General features: G+C 39.9%; 2 protein-coding genes across 2 annotated transcripts; both read left to right on the top strand.

Annotated features, from left to right (window-relative positions):
- Positions 1-6,461: 6,461 nt before the first annotated feature.
- Positions 6,462-10,541, top strand: LOC125178419. The gene is made up of 2 exons (XM_047882101.1): positions 6,462-10,141; positions 10,537-10,541. Exons 1-2 carry the CDS (start codon positions 6,547-6,549, stop codon positions 10,539-10,541), a joined length of 3,600 nt encoding a protein of 1,199 aa, XP_047738057.1. The 5' UTR covers positions 6,462-6,546.
- A 73-nt stretch (positions 10,542-10,614) lies between these two features.
- LOC125178417 (transcriptional regulator ATRX-like) lies at positions 10,615-14,737 on the top strand. Its single transcript, XM_047882099.1, has one exon. It carries the CDS (start codon positions 10,654-10,656, stop codon positions 13,696-13,698), a length of 3,045 nt encoding a protein of 1,014 aa, XP_047738055.1. The 5' UTR covers positions 10,615-10,653; the 3' UTR covers positions 13,699-14,737.
- Positions 14,738-15,087: the final 350 nt, after the last annotated feature.

Raw genomic sequence — 15,087 nt, 5'->3', positions numbered from 1 at the left:
ACTTTACACTTGTCAGCATTAAACCGCAGCTGCCACGTATCAGCCCAGTTAACTAAGCTGTCAAGATCATCTTTCAATTGTTCTTTATTTGACGTATTCTTCACTGAATTGTAAACTTTTGTGTCGTCGGCATACATGGAGCTCACGCTGGACACTGCTTCTGGCAGATCGTTATTAAAAGTAACGAACAAAAATAGGCCCAAGAACGCTTCCATGTGGCACGCCACTGCGCATGCACTGATGCCCAGTCTGACACGGTTCCGTTAATACTTACACGTTGTCGTCTACCTACTAGAAAATCTCTGATCCATTGGAGTACGTTACTCTCAATTCCCAAAGACTTCACTTTACGTAACAGCCGCTCATGCGGAACACTGTCAAATGCCTTGGCAAAATCGAGGTACACTGCATCCACTGGCTCCCTTTCGTCCTGCAGGCGAGTCCAATCGTTCAACGTAGATCATGCTGGGGCCCGAAAGCAATAAACTATTTCATAGCTGTAAAATGTGTCAAAGCCTAAGTGTTAAAAGCCTAGCACCATATCGAATTTGATGTAAGTCTAGCATCTATTTCAAACTTTCGTCACTTTTGAAAAGATCCAGTCCAAGGATCCGTTTTTAGATCTTCTGTGAACAAATCACGAAAAATAGAAGAATCGACGGCATGCCGCATCAGGCCAATTCTTCTGCGCCGACATCATTATGATATGATATGATAACTGTGTTGAAGGCCAAAAATAATAACTCTATAAAATTACCTTATATTCTTTAACAGAATTCGTTACCTGACGTGATTACCAGAAGGATAGACACAACATACGTCAATATAGGGTCAAGATTAAATAACAAGGATTATTTAGGCGTAAGATTAGTCCTTAATCTTTTTATCCATTCGCTTTTAGTGATTATGTAACATGGATTATTTAGATGTAAGTCTAGTCCTTATTATTTTTTCCATTCGCTTTTAAAAGACTGAAGAACCGATTGGACTCTGTTTCTCAGCCACATTAAGGTTATGCAATGTTCTCATAATCCACATTAGGGTTGGACTAAATTCATCTGGGGGAGTTAGGGGCAACTAAACGCTATAAATAAAATTGAATTAATTTACTACGGTAGATTCCAAGGTTTATCCAAAAGTTTGACATTTGTCCAGTATTACCGCAGCTCACTAGTAAATTCATGAATGAGTCATATATAATTGTGAATTCATATCCGATAGACCGATTACGTCGGTACTTTGACTTGAATTTGGCATGAGAGAGCGCTATTGAGATATTCGAGTTATTTGTTTACGGATTTGCTTTGTGCGTTTCACAAAACGGAAGCGGAGCCAATCTGGACGCGCGTTTCCCATTGTTTATTTATGTTTCGTTACGATTACGGAATTTCCGTTTGCTACAGCGGACAGCCTATGGCCATGGGTGTTGTGATTGAAACTGAAATATTCTCCTTGTTTTATGTCTGCTGGTGCACGGGGACAGTCGTATTTATGTTTAGTTAATAGTTACATAGGAGGTAATCATCTAGCAGAAGTCTTGAGGCTCCATTTCCGAGAATGGTAGATTGGTAGGAAAGCTCTACCGTCAATGCCACTAAAGTCGCCACCTCACTAAAGTCGCCACGCGCACGCTGCAGGGAAAAGGAAATATTTATTAAAATCGACCCAATACGAACATTTCGTTATCATAGGAAAATACTAGAACATTTATTAATATTGCCTAAAGATAGTAGAATGCATTTTCGACAATTGATTTGTTATTAGTTTTGAGATTTCAAATCAACATGACGAAAATTCGTTGAGCGAAACGAATTTTTTCATTCTGCTTGATGAACTGCGTTTGGGCGATACTTTATTTCCGCGAAAATGTTTTCCCTTCGAANCAGTGATTACAGATGCAGTTGCGAATGGAATGAAATGTAACCAGACATTGGGAGCATGAGTGAGGTATTTCAGCTGCAAGAGATAAAACATATAATCAATAAAAGTAAAATCAAATAAAAGAACCTCACTCACAGCAGTTATCAAAACCAAAAACCCTTAGCATTGACATAACAATCAAGCAGCAAGCGGTAGTTCAACTTAGTTTGAATAAATTGATAATATGAGCACGCATGAGTAATGCAAGAGAACACACAAGAGATTAAAGCGAACCAAGGTAAACGGACACTATTGCAACTGTGGTAATAACTGCAACTTATTGGGTGAAACACATACGTCAATTGAAAACAGTTTGGTATTCTCATAATAAAATAGCAAGCATTGAATTTAGAAGATTGAAATAGCAAAGCAATTGAAGTAAAATCATGTTAACAACTCATTATTGTGCAATTAACATTCTTTAGATTAAAAGCAAGCATTGCAAGAAAGTGGATAAATGTATGTGCAGAGTATAAACATAAGCATGAATAAAGTAAATCAATTATCAAGCTGAATGAACACTAACATACCTGGTTTTAAAAGCTTTATACAATATGGATTCTAACAAGCACTCACCAAGGCAATTGCAGTCGTCAGAGCATTGGACATCAATCTGCCTGCTTCTATTAGAACTTTACAATGTCACTGATCAAGCACATGCATGAATAATATAATTATTGGAATTTTTCCCGTGCCTGAAAATAATAAAGAGAAATATTTGGTATCGAATTAGAACATATACATTGAGTGAACAAATGAATAACAGATTTGGTTTGCGATGAAAAATACTGAAATAACCACCCGGCTACAATGCTGTTCTGATGAAGTCGACGGTATACAGTAATGTCATTCTCTTTATAATAATATAAAATAATAATAGCGGTTTCAGCGTTTAGTGGGCCGTAGGCCTGTCGCCGATTATTTACATCGCAGAACATTCACAGCATTTTGCAGTCTCGAACTAGCCACTCACTGCTTCAATTTTGCTTTGCTTAACTGTCCGGCCTCCTTGCCGATTCTGATCAGAAACTGTCGCACAGACATGGGATCGAACCCGCGCTTCTCTGCGTCAATCATGGTACTCTGAACTCCACTGGGCCACCCCGTCGCAAACTTCTCACAAGTTTGCGACGTAATTTCACGGCTGTTATTTATTTCTTACAATATTTACAGTGTCTGACGGAGGACTCAACGTACACCAGCATTTCAGCGGTCGAGTTCTTTTATGTGTGGTGCAGTGTGCTGTTTTGGCCGTTGAGTTAGAAATAGGGTCGGGAATTATATTTTTAGGTTCGAGGAAATTCTTCACGCTGCATACAAGGAAATTCGTGAATTCTGTTCAGATTACTGACTAGTGTGCCACACTACTATGTAACAGACGAATTTTTTAAACGGAACCGCCTATCATTGAAGTGCGTTTTTTCGATGAATTGGAATCGAGGCGGATAAATGCGCGAATGAACAGGCCTCCCAACATCGATATTCGATGCAGTGAAACGAGTTTCTTTTTACGAATTTAAGATTAGTTCGAATCCTCTTACTTATTATAGCCAGGAAAAAAATTTATTCATTGAGGTTACATTTATTTTCGTACAAAAACAATATTTAAAGCATTTATTTATTAATTTTTTAAACAAAGACCGAAGTTCAAGGGTTGGTTTCGCCTAAATTTGAGGCTTTCTCTACTGTACCTCACGCAGGCGCTATTCACGAAAAGACTGCAATAACCTCGCCAGGCTATGGCGACTTTAGTGTACCCTTCGTCAGTATCGCTGGCGACTTTAAAGCAGGTACTATATACCTCGCCACTCCCGACAGGCCTCAAAAACTTCCATTTTATTATATGATCGAGCAATAAAAAAACCTCGTGACTTTTTTTCTCGAAAGTATAAACATTAGTCAACCCTGTACAAGTGTTACATTTAATTTTTAGCTGATCGGTGTTTCAAAATCCAATATATTCTATTGCGTTTTCCGAAAGTGGCGACTTATGTGGCATTGATGGTAGCTAGTTACAGGTCAATTTGATAGCGACCTTTGTTAGATAGGCCTATATCGAATAATATTCCAAACTTGTACTTAAGACGTGAGGTAATCTTTTTATATGCAAAAAATCTGATGTTGGCTTTTTCATATTATTTATACTACTTGAATAGTAAAAAGTTGGCTTGAATGACAACCTTCCCTGTTTTTGCATTTTATAAATAAGGTTTAGCACATGACATTGACCCACTATGCAGAGGGTGGATGCAGCGTCGGCAATATATGGATTTTTAAGCCCAAAGCGTCGCCGGCCATTTTAAAGATGCGTCGCCAGGTAATTTTAAATAGTTGGCTGAAGACTGAGAAATATATTAAATGCAAGAATTTCAATCTAAATGTGTCAGCAAGATCTTCTGAAGGCGAAAATTTTGCCGATAATGCGTCGCCGTAGGTCTTTAAATCTTCGTTCACTCTCTGCACAGTGGATCATTGACCCACTGTGCAGAGAGTGGATGAATATTGCAAGATCTTTGGCAATGATTTAGTAGCAAAATTTACAGCTTCAGAAGATCTTGCCGACACATTTAGATTGTAATTCTTGCATTTAATATATTTGTCAGTCTTCGCCCAACTATTTAGAAAAAAAGTAAGGTTTCCGGTACATTGGATGGATCAAGATGCAGTAAAGCTTGTCCGGAAATCGGTTGCGATGAGTTCCTGCCAAAAAAAATGTAAACAAAATGTAGTTGCGGTCACATTAGAGCGATCAGACTGCATCTTCACATGTTCACAGTTCAGTTGACACTTGCTGTACAATCGGGCTGTTTTTAGGGTAAAATTATTTATTTGGGATAACACGTGCATGCAACCTTGTAAATAAGTTCGTGGCTTGCAAATAATTTTTCATTACTCAGCATAAATGGCTCTTCAGTAAAAATTACCTGGCAACGCATTTTGAAAATGGTCGGCGACGCTTTGGGCTTAAAAACCCATATGTTGGCGACGCTGCTTCCACCTTCTGCACCCTGGACATTGACAAGATGACATAATGAGGAAAATTGATTCATTTCCCTGATTAAGTGCCATTATGGAATATAGATCTAGTTTGTATGCCAATCTATTTTTGCTGGTTAAATAACCTTATTAAGTAACTTACCTAAGCCTATAATTTTTTTATCTTATGTAGAAACCAGAGTTACCTATATCATCCAGTGTGATGATGATAATATTCTCTGATAATTTAAGTATTTCTTTTAATTGTGGAGTTCATCTTTTGAGCTATGGTAGTTATAGGTGAAATATTCATTAGATATTATTTTTAATAGCAGCTGAAAACTACAAACATGGGTTTAAAATGATACTTACTTCTGCAAAATAGGTCCCAGGTGAGTTAATAAAATTATAGAAAGTTTAATCAGACCTGCTGGTTTATTCTGGCTTTTAGCTTGATTGAGTAAAATTATGTATTGCTGAAAAAAATTACTGATATATGTTGAAAAATTTTATTCAATTCAAGATTACACAGATAGATACTCTTAGACTCTAGTGGCTATGAAGTGCACTACTGGATACCTATATTCTTCTAGGATGTTGTGGTAGATTATATATATATATAAGTCATATTCTTTTATTTCAACTAATAAGTCATATAATAATAAGTCATATTCTTTTATTTCACTTTATTTCAAATTAGATTTTACTAATCAATTTAATAGTAGTAAGGAGTAAGGATAGGCTCAATATGGAATCAATACAATCCTAAATTTGTGTTTTTTTTTTATAATGGCATAAAAGAGAAATTTCTAGCCACATGTTAAGGAAGTGGTCAATTGAAGTCAACAAATCAATGTGTTAACTCATTATTTTGAATAATTTATTGTATTGTAGCTTAAGGCTTATGTCAGTTACGTGTCCTTGACACATTTTTGTTGACAAGAAAATGCACTCTCTGTCACTCACTGCAGTGAGTACTGAGTTGAATTTTTTTTTTTGGCTACAAACTTAAGGACTAGGGGTTAGCTTGTATTTATTATTGAAATGTTTTGTCCAAAAAGAGCATTTATAAAAATTGTCCCAAAATTCTTGTACAATCTAGTGTTAATAAATTTTTTTTTCAGAATGCCTGGCCTGCGATTGCGGTCATTGGTGGCTCGTCGTCGAGCTACTTTACCAACTCCTGAGACTACTGAGTATTCTGCACAGTATCCAGTTCTTCCAACCAATTCCAACTCCAACTTTTTCCATCTAGCTGGCAACTCCTTCAATGCTTCAAGCAGCTTTGTTCACCCTGCTGCTCCTTCATCAACTCCTCATAAAACCTCATTGCTTGGTGGTGGGCCTCAGAATGGCTCAATTGCTCCAAGCTACAATGTCTATGAGCCTGATAAGGAAAGGAGTTCTACAGTTCCTCTTTCAGAAAATATCCTTTACAATACTGAGAATGAGTTGGCCCACTGCCAAGAAAAGAAAGGACAGTCAGGGTATGATCCAGTTTTCTCTAAAAAAATTGAAGGTCATTGCTCTCCAGCAGCTGCAAGTCCTGACAGTGCTGAGTCAAAATTAATTTCTCAATCTTCACCAACATCAAAAAGCAATGAAACCAGCACCAGTAAATGGAATCAACATTCTAAGTCTGATGGAGCCATGTTATACAGTTCACTGCACCAGGATGAAGGAAGGCAGCCAGAAATTATGCACCAGATTAGGCCAATTGCAGATAAAGACAATGTAACTGCCAATAGTGTACAAGGATTATTGCCCTTTGTCCAGCCAACAGCTTTGATTGGTCCAGAGTCTTCTAAGGATGACAAACAAAAGGAGCTGCTAAATGTCATAATGCATCAAGATGGTCAGAAGCTTAATTCATCACAGTTGCCTTCTTCAGCACAGAATGCTTGTGGAAATTTGAAAGTGAATTCAGTCCAAGAACAACAGATACTATCACAAAACCAGCCTACACTGCCAGAACCAGTGTTGGAAGAGCAGCCATCAAAGCAAAATGGGAGTTTGCACTGCACAAAACCTCTTCCACCTCAACAATCTCAAGAGCAGCAGGTGCATGCTATGCGAGATCGCCACACTCAGTCTCCAAAATTACATCATCAAAGTATTCATCCCATGCAGCAACAGAAGGAATTGCAGGCTGAGCAACATCTGCAACGCAGTTTACAGATGCAACAACAATCCCAGACAAAGAATATTCAGCCTATGCAACAACACAATCAGCCACAGGCTGTGCAACAAATGCAACTCAGTTTACAGACACAAAATCAATCGCAGCAGCAGCAGCTCTTGCAACAGCACCCTCAATACCAACATCAAGCGCAAATTTTACAGTCAAGCCATCTGCTGCAGCAGGATTTGCAACAGGTTCAGATACAATCTCATTATCAGGCTGTACAATCTCATCATCAATCAATAGAATCTCAGCATCAACAGATACAATCTCAACATTTACATATCCAGTCTCAGCAACAGCAGGATCAAGTTATGTCTCAACAAGGGATTCAACAAACACAACAGATGACCATTTATCCTCGTACTGCATACTCAGCTCCTCCTCCAACTGCATTCACTCCTAATGTTTATCCCCACGCTGCTCTACAAGGAGGCCTTATCTATAATCCATCCCTCATGACCACTCCTACTAACAATCAACAAGCTGCAGCTGCTTATTTGTCTCTCAATACAGGGTCTCAGGCAGCACTTGGCTACAATAGCTTTGGGACTTCCGGAACTTCATTATTTCTCCTGCCATCGCAGTCCACAGTGTCTCCTTACTCACAGGCTGCTCAAACCCATTCATACTTGCTACCTTCACAGAGCTTCTCACAACCTACTTTACAGACCCACTATCTTGCTCAACCAACTCAACTTATGACTGCTCAACCACAGCAGATTCTGTTCCCTCAACAGTCCTATCCATCTCAAACGCAGAATGCCTACCATTCTTCCCTGTATCCTCCAACTGCATATGCAGCTTACTCAACTTCTGGCTACCCTAATTCAACTTATCAATCTTCTACTCATGCATACATAACTCCTTTCCAAGCTACGGTTCCTGACGTTAACCAGCAAACCATTGCCGGTCAAACAATAGCTCTTCAACCTACTATTTCCTTACAAGCCGTTAGTCAGCCATCATTAGGTATCAACCCTAGTTCTGTCTCAAGCGTTGGGTCAAACGGTTGCCTTGCATCTGTCCTACAAGCCATGCCTCAGCAAGCCATAACTTCACTGCCGTCGTCTATCGTTAACCCTTCTTTGCATGGAGCTGGTGCAGGCAGTGCAGTTGTGCAGGGCACTGCCTCTGGCAGTACTATTGTACCAGGTGCAAATGCACTAATAATACAGGGCAATAACACAACCACTTCGCTTTCTAGAGCGGTAATTCATGGATCTGTCAATGCAAGTGCTATGCTACCAGGTAGCAACGCACCTAGTTCATCTGTTTCGATGCCAGTTGTACAGCAGTTCTCCACAGGGACAGCAGTTGTCATCACTACAACCCAGCCAATGAATACTGCGGTCAACAGCTCTACTAGTGGTCATATTTCTATTGCTCCTCGAATAGGGCCTGTTCAAACTGAAATAAAAACTTCCAGCCCTGCGCGTCGGCGTGGAACAAAAAAGAGTGCAGCGATTGCTCCCGCATTGAAAAAGATAAATTCCAGAAAATTGCCTGTTGGTGAAGACAGAGTTCTTTCTACGGCAAATTCAATCAGTAATATTATTTCATTAAGTGATAGTGTCTCCATGACCTTAGTTTCATCAACGTCAAATTCTACTTGTGTTCCTCTTACTTCTCTTTGTAACGTCGTGCCAAATTCATTCGCCACATCTATCGTCGTACCTGAGCTGCAAATCTTGTCTAAGTCTTCATCTCCTGGTTTTCAAAGTGATTTGAGTTCCCGAGTTGAAGCAACTTATGCTGGCGATAAAATAGAGGCAGCTGAACCGTTTGATCTGCTTCTTCAACTTGATGCGTTAGAATCAATGCAGAAATCTTTGACAAAGGAAACAATTAGGTCGTATGATGCCATATTACACGAAACGCCAAACTTTAACATTAACGAACCTGCTCCGGAAGTCAATCCAATCACTTCCACGTGCTCTCAAAATACTCTTGAAACACAACTTGCACCAGCCACAGCGAGTCCAGTTAGCTCTTCGCATCTTGATGATAGCGGCTCAGCTGAACTGCAGGTGCAGGTCATCAAAACTGAACCCGAAAGTCCGGCTGAGGCTGAATCAGAATTGAAAATCGTTGAAAACGATCCTGTTGAAAATCCGATTGCAGAGGACTCTTCAGATCTTTTTCTTTTGGAAGAAGTAAATGCGGTTCCGGGGTCTACCTCAATATCTGAAGAACTTTGTGTCTCCAAAACCAAGAGTGAAATGAGCAAAAAAGGTGCTGCTGCTTGCTTGAAAACTCCCGAAAAGAAAATGTCGAACCCGCGTTCTTGTGAGCTCAGTTCATCAGAATTAGACTGCAAACAATCTACTTCTGATGAAGCAAATCTACCTATAGCACATGCTGCTTCAGAATCAACGTCAGATATCGCATATATGCGCCTAGAAAAAGAAGTTCTAGCTACCGTTGCATTCGATGCTTTAGAATCGCTTTCTCATCGAAAGGATTTGAACGTAGAAAAATTACCGGCTTCTGTTGGAGCTGAAGTTGAAGACCGGTCATGTGGTGTTTTAAATATAAGTGAATCAGTTCTCAGTGTTGATGAATCTACTGCCTACGCTTCTGAAAAGAGTAAAAGTGAAAGCAATTCACAAACACTTAATTGTCAAATGTTGTCTCCTGGTAAATCTAGTGAACATGTAGATGACCTGGTATCTCTGAAAAGTATTGACGAAAACATTTCAGTTGATTCTAAATTCAAGGATCTTAATCAGTCACCAAGTTTTGAAAATTCCGAGAAATCGAACAAACATGATGAATCTAAAGTGCCTTTGATTGAGGAAATTATTTCTTTGGCAAGCGACAAAAAGAAAGTTGACAGTAATACTGACAATTCTGTGGCTGATGTTAATCCTGTCCGCGATTTATATTTGGACGCAAGCAAATCGAACTGCACTTTGACTTCGAAATTGTCTGATAGCGATTCAATTGTGGCTAACCTCGATGATAGTAAGATGTCACTAATAACTCCTGCTGTTACAGATGAAAATGATGCATCCTTCATTCATACAGATCCAGAGGTTTCAGAGATGACGGTTCAGGATGGTCAGTCTTGGAATAGAGCATGTTCCGATACTTTGCTCCCAAACGCCAGTAATTCAGCTTTGAGTAATGTTCCATCATGTAATAACTCTGAAAACACAAACGTTGGCGGAAATGAGACTTCTTTGCGAGAAAATTCAGGTGAACGGCTTGAATCTGATTCATCTTCTACTGCTGTAGCGAGTGGTAATCTCGTATTTAATGAATGCCAAAATGAACAAGAGCATTACGAGAATTTTCATGTTGCGGTGAGAAAAGAAAATTATTACATGGCTTCTTCTACAGAAAGTGGCCATAACTCTACCCAAACAGAAAATATTCCCACTGATGATGAAACTAAGCTCAGAGATGAACATCATTCTGTTGAAGACATTGCGTCTTCTGCTGAAAAATCTCAGTTTGAAGCTTCCAAGTTTACGTCTGATGTGAACTCTGGTACCTATCCTATAGTTGGTTCAGACTCGAATACACCGAAGACTGTTGGAAATGATTCTGATTTGATCGACTCCTCCGACATGAACAATGCTGTAATACCCTCTTTGACTCAGTATCCCGTTACCGACGAGCCTGATTTAAATTCCACGAGTGTGAATCGTAATAAAAAATTTCCATTTCAAGATTTAGATTCTGTTTGTACTGGTGAATTGGCCCACAAAGATGCTAGTGATTTGGACCTTTGTGACCCTCAATCCGACGAGAATCGCGTGGGGCACGCTCAAGTCAATCTAACAAAAATCGAAGAAGCAGCCGGGGTTGAAGGAGATCTTCTTATTTCCAATCCGGTCGATCGCCTCCATGCTGTCATCCCTGACTTACGGAAGTTAACTTCCTCAACTGCTTCCACTGCTCTTGAAGAAAACGATGAAGTTGAAAACAAAAACAAGTGCGTTCCTGGCCGTACACTCGAGTCCGTTGCTGATGCTCCGGAAATATCTAGTGCATTTTGCGGAGAGTCACGAGATGATGAATCTATACCTGAAGAAGTGTCAAAAGACTCTAAAAGATGGGCAAAATTTACCCAAATAGATAAAAAAGCCAGTAATAAAACACTTCCATATAAATTAAGTGTTGATAGTAAAACTTCACCATTACGAGGTGTTGAAAATTCAAGGCCTCGTACACGCTTACGCATGCTGAGATTGGGCACTGTTGGTGGAGCTGCCAAGCTCAAATCCCCCATCAAGAGTCCTAGAAGTCGCATGATACGGAACTTTCTGGACAGCGGAAAAAGGTTGACATCTTCTAGTGGTATGCGTCGGTTGGTAACAACTAGAGGCGGTCTCCTGGTAGAAAAAAGCTCACAGCTGTTCAACAGCTCCGCTAATTCAAAGTTTTCTCCACGGAAGTCTTCATCCGACACGTATGAAGATTTTTCGAAACGACGAGAAGAACGATTAAGAGACGTCCGTATCTGCAGGAGCGGGAATCCGACTCCAAGAGAGTCGGTTCAGTCCATCAAAGTCAGTCCATCAAAGAGGAGCACTCAAGAATGTGCTTCTTCGACCGAACGTATCGTAATCAAAATGAAACTTCTGAGCCCAAATCTCAAGGACCAGAACTCCAACGCTTCTGAGACACCCTCCTGCATTACTACTGCGCCTACCAAAGGAAGTACAAGTTCTGAGTGGACAATCGACCGTGATGTAAGAACAAATGCGTTGGTTTCTTTGCCAAAATTTTCACCTTCGTCGGGCAAATGGAAGAGCGAAACTGTCAAAGAAGGTGAGTTGAAAATGAAGTTAAAGCAAGAAAAACCAGACTCGGATGTTTATAATTTCGACGAGCGCGAAGGAGAAAAGTTTCCACTCGATAATACTTCTTATACTTCGTGTGGACGCTCAATTGACCCGGAGGGTAAAGAAAACTCTGTCGGATTTCGTAACAAAGTTTGCTACAGCAATGTAACTGACTCGGAGAGTGAGCACGCCAGCCGACGAAGTAGCGCTGACAGCTGCAGCGGTAATAGCGCCGTAGACAGTCGCCGCAGCAGCCAGTGCAGCGACACAAGCGATGCTTCGGAAGCTACGGACGTTTCGTCTTGTGCTTCTTCCCAGACTTCGCTGGTGTCCTCTGGCTCTGAGAAAGGCGTGCAAATCGTCTTCAAGAAGCTTCAGGATAGCGAAGGCTACAGTTGTTTTCGCACTAAGAAAAAGCGCTTAGATTTCGGTGTACAGAAAATACCTGAAGTGGTAGAAGAGGAACAATTGGAGCCGCGCACTAAAAGTAGTGAAGAAACTAAGATGGTAGAAACTCCTCTTGATAAGCTAGAAAGTCCGGACAACGAGCCGCCCGTTTCTAAATCACCTTTGTCGGTCATACTTCCCTCCAGTCTCCTTGACGGTGAGAAAAAATCTGGTCAGTTGGAAGACATTTCACCGGAGTCTGTTGATTTACTTACAACGTCAGTCCCTGGAGTTGGTACGAAAATGGATGTAAAACACCCGCATGACATCGTCGAGGAGTTGCTAAATTCATCTAGCCCTTCTAATTCACCCTACCAAGAAGCCTCTAATTGCCAAGTTCATGTAGAAACCAGCAAAGTAAAAGAATCTGTGCGAGCTTCGATGGAATGTTCGGATGGTAGAATAACAAAAGAGTTCGAGTCTTCAAATTTATTATCTGTCAAATGTGAACAAGAGAAAGAGAAAAAACCAGGCACTGATGGTTCTTGTCGGCCTAAGAGAAGAGCAGCCTTAGTGTCTCAAGAAAAAAGTATGTTGGCGCTGTCGAAGCTGGAGACTAAATCTTCAAGCAAAATTTTTGAAACCCGAGCGGTCGATGCAGCGGAAGTTATTGTCGAGGCCTGTCAAGAAGTTGAACCTGTAGTTGAACGATGCAGGAGGCGACCACGATCTCGAAATCTCGATCTTCTTCACTTGCGTACGAACGTCACTGCCTCCTATAAAAGAGAAGCCTCCGTTTCCCCGGACAAAATAGACAGTAAAAGGAAGAAATTGAGAGAATCACTTACTCTGTCTTTAAAATGTCCCAGCGACAAAACCGGAAACGATGGAACGAATACGATTTCTCCTACTGCGAAAATTTCAGCTTCTCTAACTATAGATGGAGATGAAGCGAATGAGGCTGGCAGTAAAACGTCCAGTCTGATAGTTGAAGAACAATCTACGAAACTTGTCAACGTGATAGAACACGAAAAATGTGGTAGCAACCAAGATCCCAAAGTTACCGCGTCACACGAGGATTCTACACTCCACGTTAATCCTTCAACTTCCTTGACGGTTTTATCTCTTCCAACAAGTTGTGATGTTAGTTCGTCCCCTAACTTGGTGGCTCCCGACTTAACTGACGAAAAAGAACTAGTTTCTACGTGTCCTGGGAATACTGGAGAAAGCTTATACAATGAGACTGTCATTGAATGTTGCGTATCTCTGAGCAACGTTTTCTACGACTGCAAATTGAATATATTATCGTGCCCTGGTTGTTCTAAATCTATCACGCCCAAAGGCATTGTGGTAGACACGGCTGCTCACATGATGCACATCCTTTGCTTCAGTTGTGACTGGTTGGTCGTCCGAAAATTATCGTCCATCGAAGTATGAGTGAATTGTCTAAAGGCGGGGATGTATGAACCGACAACCCGTAAACTGTCGTCAGTCGAAGTATGAGAGTATAATTTAGGAAGGTACTGAAATGTATTGAAGTTTAGCTGTGCTAGTACAAGAAAGAAAAGTTTAATCTAGTTTAAAAGGTTATTTCGCTCGTAATTTCCGAATTAATTGTATTGGTGACCTTGTCACCGAAATCATTCCGTGGCGAGTTGATTTTAACCGCATTTGTCGAATCCTATGCAGAAGTTAATACGAATATAACTGATATGCGTGCCAAAACAAGCACTGCTTGTTGAGCATTGTGCCATCTAACAATATCATAGAAAGATTTCGATTCATAGAATAGTACCGACGCTTCTTTCAGTAGACCAGCTGGTGTTCACCTCGAAATAAGGTAGCGTTCTTAGTAGCCAAACGATGTCGTTCACGTGGAGAAGTGCGTTTTGAAAAGATTGATTTCGCTCGTAAGTTATTCATCATTGAATGTCATGATAGCACCTAGTTAGGTTATGCTTCATTATTCACTGTAACTTTTAAAGTCACTATAATCTTATCCCAAATCAAAGTCTTTAATCTTATTCGCTCAAATCTACATAGGTATATTTATACATTTAATAAAACTACCAAGTTTCACTGGTCATGAATTGGCATCAATTTTGATAATACATCTGGACGGACCTTATTATCATTCGGTATTCATTTCATTTTGTGCTAATGATGTTTGAATCAAAGCTAGATATTCATGAAAGGACGCAAAATTTACATTTTTGGAGCTTTAATTTTTATCTCATAAAGTTCTTTGTATTTTTCTCTATCTATTGATGTAGGTATGTATATGTGGCGACAACAATACGTTTTTCGCAAGTGTCTTACTGGAGAATCTTTTGTCCATATCAATGCTCAAGATGGCATTTTAAGAATTATTATGCGAGGTGCCTACTGTAGGTACTTCGCGTGCCATGCTGCATGCCTTTTGTGTTGTCTGTCTCCAATACTGAAAAATCATTGTAGGTCTAAATGTGAATGTAGGCCTAAATTCTATTGTATTTTTTTATCTGTATATAAATGAGGCACGAGTGTAAGAGTGATACGATTGTGAGAAGGAGTAGTGACCACAGTTCCGCGTACTTAAGTACTTTCAATACGAGTAATGTTAAAGTTAATTTAAAATGTATAATTAAGGCAGTACTATTTCCTTAATTAAGGTAGATAATACTTTTAGATTTGTACAACATCGATATCAACGTACACGAGTTGTGATTTTAAACTTGTAATAATCTAAGTTATTTTTTAAGTCCTGACCTCTTGTGACACATGTACCTGAGTTCTGTCTATCAGAGACTAAAGTGACGAGTACAAAATTTGTCGTTGTAGCTTTTT

The sequence above is a fragment of the Hyalella azteca genome, unplaced genomic scaffold (genome assembly GCF_000764305.2).
Source record: "Hyalella azteca isolate HAZT.00-mixed unplaced genomic scaffold, Hazt_2.0.2 contig9659, whole genome shotgun sequence".
Taxonomy (NCBI): domain Eukaryota; kingdom Metazoa; phylum Arthropoda; class Malacostraca; order Amphipoda; family Hyalellidae; genus Hyalella; species Hyalella azteca.
Note: the sequence above shows the minus strand (reverse complement) of the source record. Positions and strands in the feature narration are given on the sequence as shown.

Excerpts from the sequence above, each read along its gene's own strand:
- LOC125178419 (XM_047882101.1), top strand. The coding sequence starts at position 6,547 with ATGTTATACAGTTCACTGCACCAGGATGAAGGAAGGCAGCCAGAAATT.
- LOC125178417 (XM_047882099.1), top strand. The coding sequence starts at position 10,654 with ATGAACAATGCTGTAATACCCTCTTTGACTCAGTATCCCGTTACCGAC.